This window comes from Anarrhichthys ocellatus, unplaced genomic scaffold (assembly GCF_004355925.1).
Source record: "Anarrhichthys ocellatus isolate YVR2014 unplaced genomic scaffold, GSC_Weel_1.0 scaffold11, whole genome shotgun sequence".
Taxonomy (NCBI): domain Eukaryota; kingdom Metazoa; phylum Chordata; class Actinopteri; order Perciformes; family Anarhichadidae; genus Anarrhichthys; species Anarrhichthys ocellatus.
Window position 1 is genome coordinate 965,526 of NW_022280041.1, and position 17,661 is coordinate 983,186.

Sequence of the window (17,661 nt, forward strand, 5' to 3'; positions counted from 1 at the left end):
TCTCGGCGAGGGGGGGGGGGGGGGAGGGGGGGGGGGGGGTTTGTTTTACTCTGCTTGGTGTGGCAGGAGGGCGGGGTTTACCAGCGAGGGACGTCAGTACCCCTAAAATGTCCAAACGCTGTAAACGCCACCCCTCTGGCAAACCCTTAAAACAAATGCAACATACTCTTTGGCCCAAATCTGCAACCATTACCCTTCCTTCTCCTTTCCCCTCCTCGTTCACTCTCTCGTAAAGCTGGACTGCACACTCTGGTCATTTTCAGCATTTTACCCCTAAAATACATTTCCATATGTAATGTATGGGGGCTTTCAGTTGAGACGCACTGCATAGTGGTGGGCTACAGCCAAAATATATAAAGTTTTGTGTTATAGGTCGAAGTTCTGCACCGGCCTAAATGGTGAAAACCCAAAGCTACACTGTAGTTTTTGCATCTTTTTCCCTTTTCTCATTGCAAAACAGAGCAGTCAGAGAGAGAAGTTATATCTGGGAAATAACCCTAACACGAAAAAAAAACCTGACCCAAAACCTGATACTTGTTGGGGTTGTGGTTGGGTCGCGAAATCCTACACGCTGCTCCTTTAAGTTCTGCAATTATTGTAAAGCCTTTGTGTCCGTTGTGGTAGATTTCTCTACAAAGCGGTAAACTAATAAGACTTCTAGTTTTGTGTGTGTCTGTGACAGATTATCTCCTTTGTAATCTCTGACACAATGATTTGTGGTCCACTTTGTTTTGTAGTCTAAAAGTCTGAAGGGACGTTTGATTTGTTTATGCTCCTCTGGCATTTGGTGTTTTAGTTGCTCTGCTCATTATATTTAACAAAAGACTGTGAACGTGTCAGTCACACAAACTCTGTTTCGCTTATTCAGATTAATGTTTCAGAGGAAAGTATGCTCGCCTGAACTCCAGCTTCACTTCTTCCCCACGGCTTTTTAATGTGCGTCTCTGTGCTCGGCTGGTCCGTATCTGCAGAGACCGACAATTTAAACCAAATTAATTAACGAGCGACTGCGGTGCTCTTTTCTTTTGTGCTTTGCCGTACCTTTCTATCACTTTGCAGGGTAGCAAACGAGAGAGTGAGAGAGAGAGGGGGGGGGGGGCTTTTAACACGATTACTCCTCTGAGTCACGCGACAGCCGAGACGAAGGGAGAGAGGAGGTGAAGGGAAAGATGATGTATATTCCGGCGTGGTAATCCTCGCGTTCAGAGGAATCAACCCCTTTGCTCCACACCCTCATTCCCCTCCTCCGCCTCTCCCTCGCTCCTAAAGAAGGGATAATGGATTACATGTCCAATATATTTCTAGTGTCAGCTCTCTTTTTCACACTTTATATAAATGTCATTTTCAATAAAATATGTTGTCAGCATATTTCAGATTGGTAATATACTTCTGCAGACATTTCTTGGAGGCGGAGCTGCACTTGAGGCTAACATATTCTCATTGGTTGGTGGATTGGTCGGCCGAATGCACTGAGGGCCAATTGTTCCCATCGTCCGTAAGTTTGTTGTGTGCAGACCTTAAATGTATCAAAAAATATGGCACCGAGTTGGCAGTAACGCAACCGATGAGATTATTTCTGCCTCCGGTGAAACTCTGCTTCTGAAAACCTCAATATCAAATGAAATGCATCCCCACAAAAGGGATAGCACTCTTTATTTACCAGTGTACCCACATGATTGTACCTCTATTCACTTCCCTGTTAAAGACTGTCGAACCAAAAGCCTCGCGTTGAAGATGTATTCATCTGTCGGCACAGGAGGCAAAACAACACCACGTTTTACACCCCCATTTTTAGACGTGCCGTGCGTCTCCACACCACGTAATGCTCTTCAACATCAAACTGTTCCCGTTATTATCGTGCCGAAACAAACACATCCCGTCTCTCCCGACACTGCACTCATATCTCCTCTCTGCTCACACGCTGGCCCCTGAATCTGTGGGTTTAGCTCAAATGCATTTTTGTAGGTTTTTTTGATCTCGCTTCCAACTTCACGTATCTGATCTCGGATCTGTCATTGCTCTGAGGGATATTGCTCTAAAAGGGGTAAAGTATCAACACACTGCCCTCCTCTGCATGCCTGTATATGAATGCAGATGTGGGCAGATGTTTGTTTGGAGATAGCGAGTACAGATTAGATTCAGATTAAACACAAATGCTCCCTTTTTTACACTCTTTGCAAAGGTTGTGTGTGCGTTTGTGTGTGTTTACTACCAAGGCAGCTCAAATAATACAAAAAAAAAAGAACAAAATAAAAACACAGTCGGCGCTGCAGCGACACGCCCATAATTCAGTATACAAGGCAAACAAACACAGAGATTTATAGGTTTATCTTTTTTTCATTCACTAAATATTTAAAACAAGCGTCACTTGACTAGTCATCATAGATGGTGATCATTTATGTATTTTTTAAATCTTTTTTTTTCAGGATGATGGAGTACCTGAAGGACTGTTGAAGGGAAGAGAGACGTGTGTGAAGGAGTTTTCTTTTCTTTTACTCTCTCGTCGTTGGGTGCGGTTCCCTCCCTCTCCGCCCACTAGGGGGAGCTCTGACTCAATAGCACCGAGGGATCGACTGGGCGTCAAGAGATGAAAGGTTCCCTCCTCCCCTCCACACGTCCATCCATGCAGGGGATAAATCAGGTGTTAGAGCTGAACCGCTGCTAATCCACACATTCTCAGACCGTCCACACGGTGATCCAGGACTGAGGGTCGGTCAGGGGGTCAAATACCGCAGGGTGTTTCGCTCATAAGTCCAAAAGTAAAGGTCCTTTATGCAAAAACACATTCAAACCCTGCGTGTTTGTGCACAGATCCTATCCATTCACTCCTCCATGTTAATCCCACGTTTGGGATACTCGAAAGAAAGGTTCAAATAAAAGTATAAAAACTCAGAGAGCAAGAAAGAGAGAAGGCAGAAGATACGTAAGCGTTGATTGATTTTTTTTTGTGTTTTCTTTTTCAAACTAAGCACAGCATGTATTTTCTTAACAGTCAGTCATTGACATTCATCCGGTGTCGTGTCGTCTGCCGAGCTCGGATGCATAGACTGAATGCAGAGAGGTGGAGAGGAGGGAGAGAGATGGGAGAGACGGGGTGAAGGCGAACGGAAAATGGGGGAGGGTCAGGGAGGGAGGAGGATGTAGAGACGGTTAAAAGAGGAAGTGATATAGAGGAGTGGTGCTACGTGTAAAAACAGAAAGAGGCTGCAGTTTATAGGCGACGAAAGAGAATGTGTGCTACCGTACGTGCCAGAAGAAGAGAGGGAAACAGGGATGACGCTAGATGCAGAGAGACAGATGGAGCGCGTTCTCCAGCAGCGATGAAGGGAGGAGGAGAGGAACGAGTGGGAAGGAGGAGGAGAGGAACGAGTGGGAAGGAGGAGGGAGGCACAGACCGTCGCCTCACCTTTGAGGCGAGAGAGACAGAGTGTGAAAAACAAACAGAAACGACCCCCGCAACGTCCCTCTGCGACACTGCAGACGGAGCACACAGTCGCTCCCTCGTTCCGGAATTCCAAACTCTGCAGAATCCTTTCGGGTTCTGGAATCCTCTTGATTCCCGAATCCTATTGGTTCCGGAACCTGGGGAATGTGTGGGTGTATGGAGAGGGGCATTCCAAACCTATCCCCAAGAAAGAGATGGCGGGGTGACGATGCACACACATACACACATATATACACACGGAGTGATGACACACGCACAAAAATGCCAAACACATGAACAGGCACAGGTACGTGCACGCTCTCCCTCTGTCTTTCTTCTCTGTCTTGTTTTTTTGGCACTTCCCTCTATACACATGAACACACACACAAGCGCACATGCACACACACACCGTTAGGCCCCCTCTGGTCTGTTTGTAGTTTTTAATAGTCCTTTGGTCCCGTCACCAGAGACCAAACATGGATAAAAACCATGTTTAATAACCAGGCCTGCTTCATACTCTCCGTACAGAAACTCCACAGGCAAGATTTCATCTGCGCACACACTCGTATGAACACACACACACACTGTTCCCGTCTGTTTTTCTGTTTGTCTTCCATGGCGTTACTCCTTAGTCCTTGTGTGTGTTTGTTTGAGTGTGTTTTTCCTTCCATCATGTGGGCAGTGTGTAGTCCAAGCTGCTTGCTGTACACTATTTTTAGTCCTTGTGTTCGCAAATGATATCCGTTGATAGATGCGTCACATTTATCTCTGTACATGATACATACCGTACGATCCAATGAAGCATGTACAGTATCTGGCCATCTGGCATGTGTAGGAAAAGCATACAAGAGAAAAAAAAACATTTAAACAAAGACTGAAAAAACATGGATTGATGAATGTCCCAAGAAAAAAATGTCAGGACGCGAATGCAAAAAAGAAAAGTGCTTGCGTTCCAAAATGTCTCTTCTTTTTGCCGGGTACCTCTGCAGAATGTTTCTTTCGAAGGTCCACGTTCATGTTCGTAGCACGAGCAACAAAATATGTGACATGCCCATGCGTCATCTTTGGCGGCAAAAAGCCCCCCATGTGGTTTCTTCTTTGTTAATCCTGCACTTTGTCCGCTCAAGTCACGCTCAATGCTGACGACTGCTACGGTATCACCATAGAGAGATGAGGAGTTATGATGATGCCCAAGGTTTTGGGGCATATTTTCTTTCTCAGGTGCCTCTTTACACCATGAATAATTTACCCTTCAATTCATATGGGTCTGAAGGTTTCGGCACTGTAGTCCTACTGGTTGGAGGGCTTTGGTTGAATCGTAGATGAATTATTAAATCTTCTGAATTTTTATTCCATTCATTTCTTGGATTCATTTAATTACTGATCCTCTGCGGTATCCTTGTGGATCAGTAATAACTGGTTACAGATTCATATGTATGGCGATTGTTGTCATCTGGGACTCTTGTTGTGTTCATCCAGAAGGAGCCAGGAGTAAAGATATCCACTGTATATCCTTATATTCCCAGTGTCCACTCCACCCATCCATCTATGCATCCAGCCTCCACACTGAGCAGGTCCCCCAACAAGGAAAATATGGTGCAGCGTTGAAGCAAAACCTTAAAACCTCCACCCTTCATTGAAAATATAGCAAGGAACAAACATCGCTCTCCACAGATTTCTCGCTTTTTCCTAGAGGGGCTGGTTTGACAGGGAACAATAGCGCTTCAACCATGGGAGGGACCATTTTGCCCAAAAAATGTGCTCCAATTTGATTGGACAGTGCAAATGGTCAATCAGTAGTTGGAGCGAGCCGATTGGACTCGTTGGTCAAAAGGCCCCATCTGCAGTGGGTGGCACATTGTAGAATTGGTTGGTAGCTTTGTCGACAGCAAACGGACCTGGTTAACATCCGTTACCGATACTTCCGTTCATTGATCGTTGGGTTTGCCGTCTCCTCCCTCGCCGGTCGGCGACGAGGTGGTTGAAAACTCTGTGACCCGTCGCGCCAAAGGGTTTGTGCTTTTGAGAAGCTCCATAGCGGAGACTCTGGCTCCTCCGCCGGAAGACTTGCCGCCTTTCTTCTGTAGCAGGGCCATGAAGTTCTCATTGCGGGAGCTGGACCTCTGGCTGCCTAGGGTCATGTTTCGGAGGTCGCTACCACTGGTGCTGTGCTTCACCGGGGACACAAGACTCTGGCGGCTGCCGAAGGAGTCCGTCGGCTCCTTGCGACCTAGAACCTTTCGCTTGGACCTGGGGAAAGAAAAGAGAAGATTATTAGCAAACGGTAAAAAATGATAAGATAAAGAAGCGCATTTAATTCGTAATTTACTCCTCAAACTAGATGGGCCCCTTTCACACATGAAGTCCCCGAAATTCTAGGAACATTTTCTTGCTTGGGTGAATGGGGACAGGCATTGATATCGATATCAGAAGGAAATCTGTAACAACAATTTTCCCAATTCAAGACCTAGTGACATTTCAGGAAAGTTAAATGAAACCAGTAACATTGTCGGACCAAAAAAGGCTCTTCACCCGCGATGTTTGTAAAAATAATAAGAGGTGTCTACTGCTGTGTACACCTTGCCCTTATCTTCCTCTTGTTCTGTTTTATGGCCTTACTGCTATCTGCTGGACTGTCCCTCGCCCCATCTATTCTGGGGCGCGAGGCGGCAATATTTCTCAATGTAGTGCATGTGTGAATAGTAAAAAATCACTAGCGACGCCTGAAAGGTCATTCCAGTAATCTACGAGGAGCTATGTGTGAAAGTGACTCCAGTAAAGTAAACCGTGTAACTACAGAAAGGACTCCATCCCTTCTCCTGACAGATGAACACACTGCCCCCCCCCCCCCTCACCTTTTCCTTCTCTGGCTTTCAAGCTATTTTCAGCATCATGCCAGGTAAAATCATGACCACTTGTTGCTTAGAGACTAGCTTTCTTGTGTGTGTGTGTGTGTGTGTGTGTGTGTGTGTGTGTGTGTGTGTGTGTGTGTGTGTGTGTGTGTGTGTGCGTTAGAGAGATCCTGAAAAAAGGACCGGTGGTCATGCAGTAGCACAATGTACATGTAGCCGTTGCTAGGGAACCTCAAGTCCGGTCTGCCTCACACCTTTTCAATGGGACAATGTGTCTTTGCGTCACGCTCGGGGTTATAATAAGCCGGCAGGGAAGCTTGGCATTGGCTGAAACCATCTCCGGTAATAAGTTAATAATGCACCGTTTAAGCCTTTTCCAACTGCCTCTTGAGGAAAGGCATCTACTGTAATATCAAGTGTGTATACTGAATGTCGGAGATGTGTACTACAGTATATGTATGTGTGTGCACACACAAACCTGTGAATAATAGTGAACAGGTCTTCGGTGGTGTGCGTTGCGGCCGTGCCGGCCAATAAGTCGCCGTCCGTTTCCTCTGCGATGTGGAGTACCGTCTTCTCATTGACTGCCGAGTCATCTGAACAAGATGAGAGAAATTATACACCAAAAGCCAATATTCATAACACACGTGTATGCAATTCCAAGTACATCTGACTTGGTTGCATACACATCCAGGTATTAATTAGATAATAATGATGAATGTCATCTTCACTGTTTCAAACAGTGGGAACCAGTCTGTGTTTTGATTCTGTCCAATTTTAGAGCAATTGAGCTTTGATTTGCTTCAAAACCGGAGAAATCTCCTCTGGCAGAATCAGAAAGTTATGCATCAAACGCAGCAGGAAAGGATCCTAATCAACCATAGCAGCTCTGACAGGCTATCATCAAACACATGCATATAAAACCTCTGACTAACATAAAGCAGTATTCATTAGCTAATACTGCATGTACTGTAGGGTGTATTTCATTGTTCTTAGCGATCCAAAAATACACAACCACACCTTGATGATTCTGATGTGTAAGTGCACATATATCTAGTCGACAGACACTGCAACACCACAGAAGTTACCAAAAGTAAGTCACTGCTCGCTAGCTAAGTCATTAATGAACGCTACCTCAAAAATTCGAAATAAAGCCTGCAGGGTATGAATTTGCTTCAGTTACCTGCCCCAATCCCAGTGCAGGTCATTTGCCCTTCCAGCTCTGTGAGGGAGGAATCATGCAGGGACGAATGAAGTGACGACTCTTTGGAACTCTCCTCGTATATTCCCAAGTGGTTCTCATCTTGCTCAAGCATATCGGGAACAACAGGAGAACCGTGAAACTCTTCTGGTGGGAATGTTCCCACGGGAGACCGGAGACCCACGGGGCTGTCGGTCTGTGGGGTCTGACGTTCTGTGCTGCCATTGGTGGAGGAGTGGACCGACGAGGGAAGAAGCAGAACATTCGGCTTCTTGGGGACTGGAGGTGGAACCTGGAAACGAATGGCGATTTAAATACATCACAAATTCTGAGACATGAGTAAAACTACTTAAAAATCAGGACATAAATGAGATTCTTTGCCTCCATGAACTGTAATTCTACTGTTTGCATTAATAACGCCCCTAGAATAATGCATTTTCTGAGACATGTCTTCCTCACCTTGGGTTTCTTTTTGTCCGACAGCTCTGCCAGACAGGAGATTGTCATCCTTGAGGGGAGGGTCTTGCTTTTGTCCTGGAGCTCCAGAGCCTCCTGGTTGCTGCAGGGAGAGGGGAGCGAACCTCCGTCCCCAGGATCAAGACGGATCTCTGGGTCTGCATCAAATTCAGGCTCCATTGCTGGGTCTTCAAGAAGAGGCTGGGGGTCCGGAAGAGGAGGGAGATCGAAGAGGGACTGGGAGTGGTGGAGGAATGGATGATCATAGGCAGTTTGTGGATGGGTGGTAAAATCTGGTAGAACTGAGGGACTTGTTGTTTGTGGTGGAGGTTTTTTGGGTTTGGGTCTTCTCATGACTTTGTAGATGTTGCCTAGGGGCACAGGCCGGTCCACGGGTGAGCCAGGAGGTGAATCGAGGGCTAGGGGGGAAGTGGAGGAAGGGGAAGGAGACTTGAGGAGTAAGTTTAGGGGCCGCTTGGGCAACGGGGGCTTGACAGCGACAGGTGGTTTGGGTTTAGGTAGGGTAGGTGGCGGGCTGGGGTACTCGCCAAAGTCCCGGCCATGCTGTTCCTCTTCGATGGTGTCAGACGCCCCATCAGGGCAGTCCTCCAGGTCACCACGAGAGACGCAGCGAAGCCGAATAGTCTTCAGCTCATTCTGGGTAACCACAGGCAATGCCTGCGTGGAGCTGGGGCTGATTTTCCCCGGCTTTGCCGCCGTGGAGGTGTCAGAATGTCGCCTGCTGGCCTTTTGCTTTGGCTTGATTGATGACAGCTCCAGATGTGCATTCCCTGGCATCTCAAAGGACAATCTAGACCTCGCAGTGGGGTCCTTGGGCGACGGTAGCGATGATTTCCTTTCTGGGATCTTTGGACGCAACTTACAACCCAATGTCCCTATTGTCCCGTGACCTGCCATGTGACTGAGTGGAACAGTTGGGGTGGGAGTCTCTGACTGGCTGGAATAGCCACTTGATGGGGACATGAGCCCCGGGGGTTTGAAGGGCGAGTACGCCTTGATGTCGGTTTCCATGGAGAGCTGTAAGGGTGAGGTGGCTCTGGAGGTGGAGGGGGAATCAAGCAGGGACTCCGAGCTGCCTCTGACTTTCATACATTCAATCACTGTGGTACCCGTTGCTGTGCTGGAGCCTGATAAAGACCTGGAAGAGAGAACTCATTGCATTTCTAGTCTTAACCTAACAAACAAATAACAAACAAAACAAACCAGAAAAGTAGACACATTCAATTTGGATCAAGCAAATAAGTGTTTCCTACCTGTAAGGGTCATTCTTCCACTCCCCCAGCTGCCAGTGAGTGGGGAAGGTTAGCTCTGTCTCTCCCTCCCTCTCGGGTGCCTGGACCTCTAGGCTTGGAGGTCCATCAGTGCCTCCATGGCCCAGCTCCCGCTCCACAACACTGGGTCTAGAGGAGCAGGACGAACTGGGCAGGAGGAAATCGGGCTGGAAGTCTGGGAAGTGGTCCCTGGGGATGTGCAGGCTCTTTGGCCGGCCATCCCGGTAAAGGCCGCCTCCATGGTGGATTCGCCCCTCGGCTTCTCCAAGGTTCTTCATGAGAGAGACACTCCTCACAGGAGGGGGCGGCTTGCGCTTGGATTTCTTCAGCGAGATGGAGCGGGAGCGTAGGCGCAAGCGGCCGTCGGCGCTGTAGTCTGAAGCTGTGACAGAGATTGTGTCGGTGGTACTGGCGCTGTCTTCGGAGCTCCCTCTAGGGTAGAGAAGGGCGTAGTTCTCACCCAAACCCAGAAAGTGATGATGCTGTTGTTGGTGGTCTGTTAATGTCATAGCATTCCCGTTCCCTGTGGGCAACATGTTCCCGTCTGGCTGGCCTAAACCACCTTCTGTAAAGCTGAAGGAATCAGAATCCGTGGGCGTAGAAAGGGAACGTTCCCGGAACTTGAAGGCGTTCGCCGCTGCTATGGAACGTGCCGACCTCTCCCGCCCTTTCCCTGCCTCCGCCATCCCCCCTCCTCCTCCCCTCCCTCCGTCCGCGGCAGCCCCTTCCGTCTCGCTCCGTTTCCCCATCATCGCCCCTGCCAGTGAAATCCCTGGCATGTTATTCCCTCCTCTCCCAGAAGGGTTCGTCACCGACGTGAACGAACTGGAAAGTGAGCTCACCGACTGTCCTGAGCTCACCAGCATCACCCCGTCTTGCGTCCCTCCTCCAGCGTTTCCGATGATGCTGTGCTGTTTCGGCGGGACCGCCGGGCCTTTGTTCATGCTGTAATTGTACGGCTCGTTCCACGCTCCGGGGGAAAAAGTGGAGCCCTTAGGTCCGTTCCAGGAAGAGGAAGGTGTGTTTGAGCACAGCAGTCCAGACGTGTCCATAGTTCCTGGGTGAAGATGGTCCGGTGTGTTTCCTGTGGAGGAGGAGGAGACAATTAATACGACTCGACTGATCTAATCAAACTCACATGACCTTATAGCAGATTCAACCACCTAAAAAAGCGTATCTCCCTTCACAGCATGATATCGACTGTCTTGCTTACTTCAACAACAATAAGTCCTTGACATAAACTACACACTTTCTGGCTGCCAACTTATATCTGAAAACACTTCTGCACACTAACAGCACGTAATCCTTAACAGCACCAGACCTTCAGGATTCATTGCACTCTATTTACTACAAGATGTGAATGTTTGCTTTTTTATGTGTGCGTTTGGATTAATCAGTGAATGACTACTCATCTCGGGTGTTCCTGTGACTTGACCCCTTTTGTGATTGGCTGTTGCAGGCTGCATAAAAATGTGCATTGCTCTGTAATGGATCAAAATTCAAAATAGATTATAAAATGTTCTGACTTGGTCATGGACACGAAATAAACTACATAAAAAATGTTCAATGTTCATCATTCTTAACAACATTTTTTATTTCAGATACATGCTATTCTTTTTCTTGCCTGTCTGCAATCAAGGCCTTATTCAAGTTAAACTGTTTACATGAATACTTCATACCCTGCATTTGAGCATCCGTGTTGCAGTGAATAAATCAATTAGGCATGACAAGATCCTGGCTGCTGGCAACACGGTCCTTTATTAAGCAAAACGGATCACCGCAAATACAGGAGGAAGAAACTGTTGTGTTTTTTGTTAAATTAAAAATTCAGATTTGTGAAAAGCAGAGAGGAAAATGATTAAGATGTTTTCCTGCCACAGTGACCAGGATTAAGCCAAGTGGGAATATAAACATGCAATACTTTTTCGCAAGATAAAAAGAAAATCTTTGATCTTCTATCGTTATTAGAAACACAAAATTAGCTGTCCTGGTCCCATCTCTGCCTTCTTCTTCCCAAGGTATCAAATGAGAAGGAAAATGTTTTTACAGCTTCAAAAAGCAGAAAACACCTTGTGCAGTAGAATCTAGAGCTTCTAAGGTTTCAACACCAACAGAGTTTCAGCTGACATTGGGGTTAGTAGTTAATGAGTAGAGATGTTTCTTTTTGTAGTGAACTGCACCACGGGAAGACAAGAGAAGAAGAAACGGAAAAGAGAAACACCGGAGGAGGGTAAGCGCTTCCTGGTGGCGCACACACACCTGCAGGTAAGGTTGTGTCGAGGTCAGAGTGGGTCTTCCTCAGGGGGAGGTTCTGGTGGAAAGTGTCCGTGACGGGTTCCAGGGAGCGGGGCTGGTGGGGGAAGGGGTCCCCTGGAGAGGGGGATGGGGACGGGGAGTGCTGGAGGAGGTCGACACCGTGGAATTTCCCTCCTCTCCCTTCACCTGGAGGAGGAGCAGAGCAACAGCGAGGTCAGTGAGAGGGAAGGGAGAGTCATTTTACTTGACACACAGTAAATTCAATAAAACTCTAAATCCAATCATGTCGTTGACATGGCAGTGAAGAATTAGATCACGACTCTTGAGAGATAGAGATGTGTAGAGAGGTTCTGTCAGCATCCCCTGATTTAAAGTTATTCTTAAAAGGGTGCAACATTTTAAGAAATATGATTTAGCGTTTTTATTACACTCAATGTAATAAAAAAACAGCTTGTCTCGCTCAGGTTAAATGGTATTTGGAGATGGACCAAGAACCACTGAAGTGGCTTTAAAATACATTTTAAGTGACATTGTGGAGAAGTGCATTGGCTGCAGATGCACGAGCCACAATTTTATTACGAAATCAATGTGATGTGAATCCTCGGAAATTGTTCACATGAAGCTTTGGTGAAAGTTCAAATAGCAAGATCTTCTCTCTCACATTTAATATTCATATAAAATTCTTGTCAAACATGATCTACTGCTTTTTCTTTTACCAAAAATATAGTTTTCATTCAAAAAAGTACATCAAATAATCAATTCCATTTGCTTTTATTCTGTTACGCTACCATCAATAGAACTCCACACTTCCTGCAAATGTTTCACAATAAAAGACCACAAGTAAAAAAGAAGCATCGATTTTAGCATCAGCACCAGATTGTTTAAATCGATAACTCTTTTTTTTCAACTGATAGGAGGAACATTGAAAATGACAAAGACAGCATTAAACTGTTATAACTACATGCGTGAAAAGCCACACTTTTCCTTTTTTTTCCTGCCATCATGAACCTACATGTTCTACATTTCTAATCCAGAGTGATTTACAGCAGACACTGCTGAGAAACCTGCTGTTCTGTTGTACTTCCTGTCCTTGTGATGTCTCGTCGGAGCAGACAGTAATCCAATGAGTCATCGGAGGCAGCAGGTACCCACTTGATTACCTCGACGACATGCGGCGCAGTCTCTCACTCGACCGCATAATTCAGTCGGGCCTCTATTAAGGCATCAGCCCTGTTATAGCGACAGTCGTATCGGTCTGCTGCTGACAATTTATGTCCTGCAAGCGAAACCGAAGCCGTGCAGAGAAGTTTGGTTTACCTCGGAGAGTGAAGACAAGACGCACAAAATCAATGAGGCAAAACAAAAAAGGAATCAAATTAAGTTGAATCAATGCAAAAGTGTGAGCAACCAGCGCCAACACAAACTGAGTTATAGGAGCAATACAGTGCTTATTGTACAACCAGTGACGACAAGTAAGCACTCAAAATACAGATATCCTGCATTCAGTTTCTTCATGAAAGCGCTGAGTGTTGAGTTCAATAACTGCTTGTTTTGGAAACCATAAACTAACGTGACGCTGAATGGAAAACCAAAAACAAAGCGCAGGGAACCGTCTTTCATAAGCTCCGACACATTCACCTTCTCTTCCTCTACCTGTCTCGTCTGTCTTCTTCTTGCATCTCAAGGGGGGTTTGCAGTCACACATGACTCCACCCCGCCTTCCTTCCATTCTGATTGTACTGGTTTCCCCTGTTGCAGTGCCGAGGATGAATTATACATCCAAGCTATCGAACAACACAGAGTTACAAATGTTTGAGCTATCCGAGAGACCAAAGAGCAAACTAATAACAGAGACTTTACATGATAAAACTCCCAGTTTCCAGTTTTTTTGAATCCACGTTTCCAGAACAAAAAGCTCCGGTGACCGGTGACGAGTTTTTGCACCAAAATGAATTTTGGAGGCTAGAAATCCAATTTCCTAGCTGGATAATCGTTAAGTGACTGATTTAAGTGAAAGCCACCAACCCTGGCAGATATATCGTGGCGGCTTTTAGGTTATCAAAGAGAAAGAAAACCCTTTGCTGTCTATTCAGAATGAAGGGATCTTCCCACCTGTTGGTCTGCTCCTCTCATTGACTACCTGTCTTTTCATCTCGTCAGCAGTCTATCTACCTCAGTCATTCATCCTCCGTCTATTTCTCCACCAATCTGTCTCTAGAGTTCACCAAGTGCCATTTAACAGCTGTTCCCTTTCTGTGCATGAATAAATAAGAGTGTTTGGGCTATAACATCTACCGCCATCCAGCAGAGACTAAGCTATGACAACCATTGAGCGGGGAAAGATATGACTTCCTGTCTGACTGTCATGCATTCACCCACTTCCTGCTGGACCGGACTGCCTCTTTTATCCTCATTACATCCAATCAAAGGGACAATATCTCGACAGTTTTAGGCAGCAAGCAACGTGACATTCATGCCCGTCTTTCTTTCAGGACGCCGTCGGCCTCGTCTCTGATCGAGCCGCCGTTCAGAGGCTGGGAGTGTTTTGTGTTGCTCCTGCAGCCATGAATAACAGACGCTATTTCAACTGTCAGCAGCCTTCACCAGAGAGACAAGACAATGATTCTTTCATCACAGTGTCTCTTCAGTATGGCCCTGGCTTCACTGCTCTCCCACCTGCTGTGAGTTGTGGCTGTGGTGGACCTTGTGGGTAGAGACCCTGCCCCGAAACACAGACGTTACAGGTTTAAATGAGTCCTCCAACCACAGAAGAACCATTTTTATTTCAATTACTCACCCCGTTTTACCACAGGCCCCTGCAGCGAATGAGGAATCAAAAAACGGAGACAAGTCTTGATGAATGGAAGTTAATGGGGACCACATTTAACTCTCACACAACTCAGCTCATTTATCCAGTCATATGCTAACTACTTCCCAAACACAGGCATTTTTGTTAAAATCTGAATATTTAAAACATTTTGCCCTCTGAAGGAGTAAAACGCTGACCCCATTAACTTCAATTGATCAGGATTTTACTCTGTTTTTTTAATTATCCCTTCAATGTGGAGACATGACAGAAAAACAAAGTATTCTTCAAGAATTCAAAGTAATACGGGGTGAATGATTGAGATCATTGGTCATTTTGTGGGTGAATTATTCCTTGAATCCACATCAATGTGGTCAAAAACTGCCTCAAACATCTCGTCTCATCTTCAGGCTGACGAAGCTGATGAAGTCCATGCGATGCGGTCAAAAGCTCCAGTCAAAGAGAGAATGAGGACCGTGAAAGGAGATTGTTTTATCAACCGCTCTTTCAAAGGTCAAGGATGAACTGGAGAGCTTAAACCAACAGGCACAAGGAAAGTCCTACAGGTGCTCAAAACATCAACGGTTCCAATGTGGAGCCAATAGGATTTGGAGCAGTTCCGAAAAGTTCCGCCTCCGTTTGATTCCTGGTAAACTGTGAAGATTAGACTGTCTGCAGCTCGACAGCATGAATGCCTCTCTGCAGCTGCTTTCCCACTGGACTAAAAAACACTGTTTTAACAATCGCCAACTCTGGTTTGGTAGAAATAAACGCTTAATTCACGGAGTTAGACGTGAAGAGAAACAGCCGTTGTATGGGCTCCTCAAAGCTCCTCAAAGCTCAAAGACTCTATTGATAGAAACGATCATTTTACCTCACTGACCATCGTTAAACGCTGTTTGTGATGTTGAACGTGACACACCAGGCAAGTCTTCTACTAAAGCTTACTGGCAATGGGAAAGGAGTCTATCTCCTATTTTGGGGGGGTTCTCTTGTGTTTAAAAAACCTTCATAAAAGAGCTAATTTTGGGGGGAAAGGGGTATGTGTTTCTGTTAAACTCCCCAATCACACTACATCCAGGACTGCATTGACGAAATGCCTGTTTCATAGTCTACGATTCTTTTCTTTCTTGTTGTAAATGATGTCTGCGAGCCTTATTATTGACCGCTTCTGTAGAATTAATGAACAAATTTACAGGCTTAACAAAAAAGTAGCAACTGCACAAAGATTGCCAACCACTAATTTACTTAAATAGACAACATTTGCATAACAACTGGATCTTTGTCTGACCAAAATGCCCCAAAAAAGGACTTTTCTAAAAAAGTTTAGAGACGGACAAAACCCATGTTGGTTTTGGTCATTTAAGGGATTTTTGACAAAAACTCTCTCTCTCTCTCTCTCTCTCTCTCTCTCTCTCTCTCTCTCTCTCTCTCTCTCTCTCTCTCTCTCTCTCCCCCTAACTCTATTATCTCTCTCTTTCTATCTCTTTCCACCAATCAAAATGTGCACCTGTATTCACTCTATTAACTTCCTGTAGAAAGCGATTAGATAAGTGTTGCTGCTTGTGTTTCAGTGTACAGCCATGAGGTGCACGTTCATTAGAAATGTAGATACAGTCTCTTTGTCTTCCTGCACTTATACATCGTGCACAGGTTCACATTTAAGATGAGAAATCAACGGATGCTCTTAAATGAATGTGTGTGTGTCATTTATGAAAGAGCAAAATAATTGCACAGGCAACGTGCGTCTAAATACATATTTAACAAATCTCCCTCAAAATGACTAAAATGTCCCTGAAATCAAATATTAGGGAGGTTGTAAATTGACAGTGGAAAAACAAAAATAAACATAACTGTCTTAACCCTCTCAGTCTGTCTCTCTGTCTGTCTGCCTACAGTCTGTCTGTCTGTCTGTCTGTCTGTCTGTCTGTCTGTCAGTCTGTCTGTCTGCCTACAGTCTGTCTGTCTGTCTGTCTGTCTGTCTGTCTGTCAGTCTGTCTGTCTGCCTACAGTCTGTCTGTCTGTCTGTCTGTCTGCCTACAGTCTGTCTGTCTCTCTGTCTGTCTGCCTACAGTCTGTCTGTCTGTCTGTCAGTCAGTCTGTCTGTCTGCCTACAGCCTGTCTGTCTCTCTGTCTGTCTGTCTCTCTCTCTGTCTGTCTGTCAGTCTGTCTGTCTGCCTACAGTCTGTCTCTCTGTCTGTCTGTCTCTCTCTCTGTCTGTCTGTCAGTCTGTCTGTCTGCCTACAGCCTGTCTGTCTCTCTGTCTCTCAGCCCTCTCTGCATTCACATCTTCAGAGTTTCAGCCATTCATGAAATTGCCGGAGCGAGAAGTGCAGGAGGAAGAGGCGGGAGGAGGGCGCTGTGACAAAAACGATCCCTCATTATCCTTCATTCATCATCCTTTCATCCCGCATCCCTCCATCTTCCTCTTCTCTCGTTCTGTCTTTCCTCAAACTGCATCTTCCTTCCTTCACCTACTTCTCCCTTCTTCTTCTTCTTTCACTCACTTTTTCTTCCGCTACCATTTCTCTTTATTCCTCTCTCTCTCTCCTTTCTCTTTTTTATTTTAGGGAGGAGAGAGGAAGAGCGGCGAGTTACCATGGCAACAGCAAGCTGGCTGCAAAAAGCTACCTGTTCTCAGAGAAAGAGAGAGAGAGAGAGAAGGAGAGAGGGAGGGAGGGAGAGAGAGAGAGAGACAGAGAGAGAGAGAGAGGGAGAGAGAGAGACAGAGGGAGAGAGAGAGAGAGACAGAGAGAGAGAGAGAGACAGAGGGAGAGAGAGAGAGAGACAGAGGGGGTGATATTTTATAGTTTTTTTCATTGTCAAACAACAATGAATTGATCCTAACAAAGACTTATAGAATACATCTTATTCCTTTGTGCTCAGAGATCCATTGTTGTCCAGAAATGATCAATGAGCCGCACGACAACGACAGCAGATGTGTATTAATCCTCCGCCGGAAATAGTCCCCAACAAACGAGGGCCGCCCACAGAAAGAAAGATAACTATAATGATAAATATGTCGTTTTAAAAGATGAGGAATGAAAGCTAAATCAAGTGCTTCATGAACGTTGTAGCGTTGTTAACTGTGGAAGGCCGTTAACTCCTGTTGTTTGCTTTAAAAATCTACAATAACTGACCCGCTTCTTTTTATTGAGATTCACGTCTTGGGAAGGACCCGACAGGGTTTGAGGATGAGACCACAGACGGGGAAGTCGGAAAGAGTTCACATGAAGACAAATTAACTTTTCCTATTCATGAGATATGTTGACAATCAGATAAAAGATCAGAGTAAACATGATGTCCTCAAAGCACTCCTCTGTCAACCTCTCTTCCTCTCTCTCTCAGAAGGAAGTGAGTACCCACCAAGTACA

At 45.8% G+C, this 17,661-nt stretch overlaps 1 protein-coding gene across 3 annotated transcripts in view; it reads right to left on the reverse strand.

Moving 5' to 3' along the window:
* Window positions 1-1,089: 1,089 nt before the first annotated feature.
* Window positions 1,090-17,661, reverse strand: part of nhsl2 (NHS-like 2) — a 99,047-nt gene continuing 82,475 nt past the window's right edge. For all 3 annotated transcript variants that reach the window (XM_031851214.1, XM_031851216.1, XM_031851217.1), the window contains exons 5-10: window positions 11,485-11,667; window positions 9,208-10,309; window positions 7,937-9,092; window positions 7,460-7,769; window positions 6,755-6,872; window positions 1,090-5,674 (exon numbers count right to left, since the gene is read on the reverse strand). In XM_031851214.1, the coding sequence (XP_031707074.1) occupies window positions 5,353-5,674; window positions 6,755-6,872; window positions 7,460-7,769; window positions 7,937-9,092; window positions 9,208-10,309; window positions 11,485-11,667 (3,191 nt within the window). In that variant the 3' untranslated portion in view covers window positions 1,090-5,352. The remainder of the gene's footprint in view (window positions 5,675-6,754; window positions 6,873-7,459; window positions 7,770-7,936; window positions 9,093-9,207; window positions 10,310-11,484; window positions 11,668-17,661) is intronic.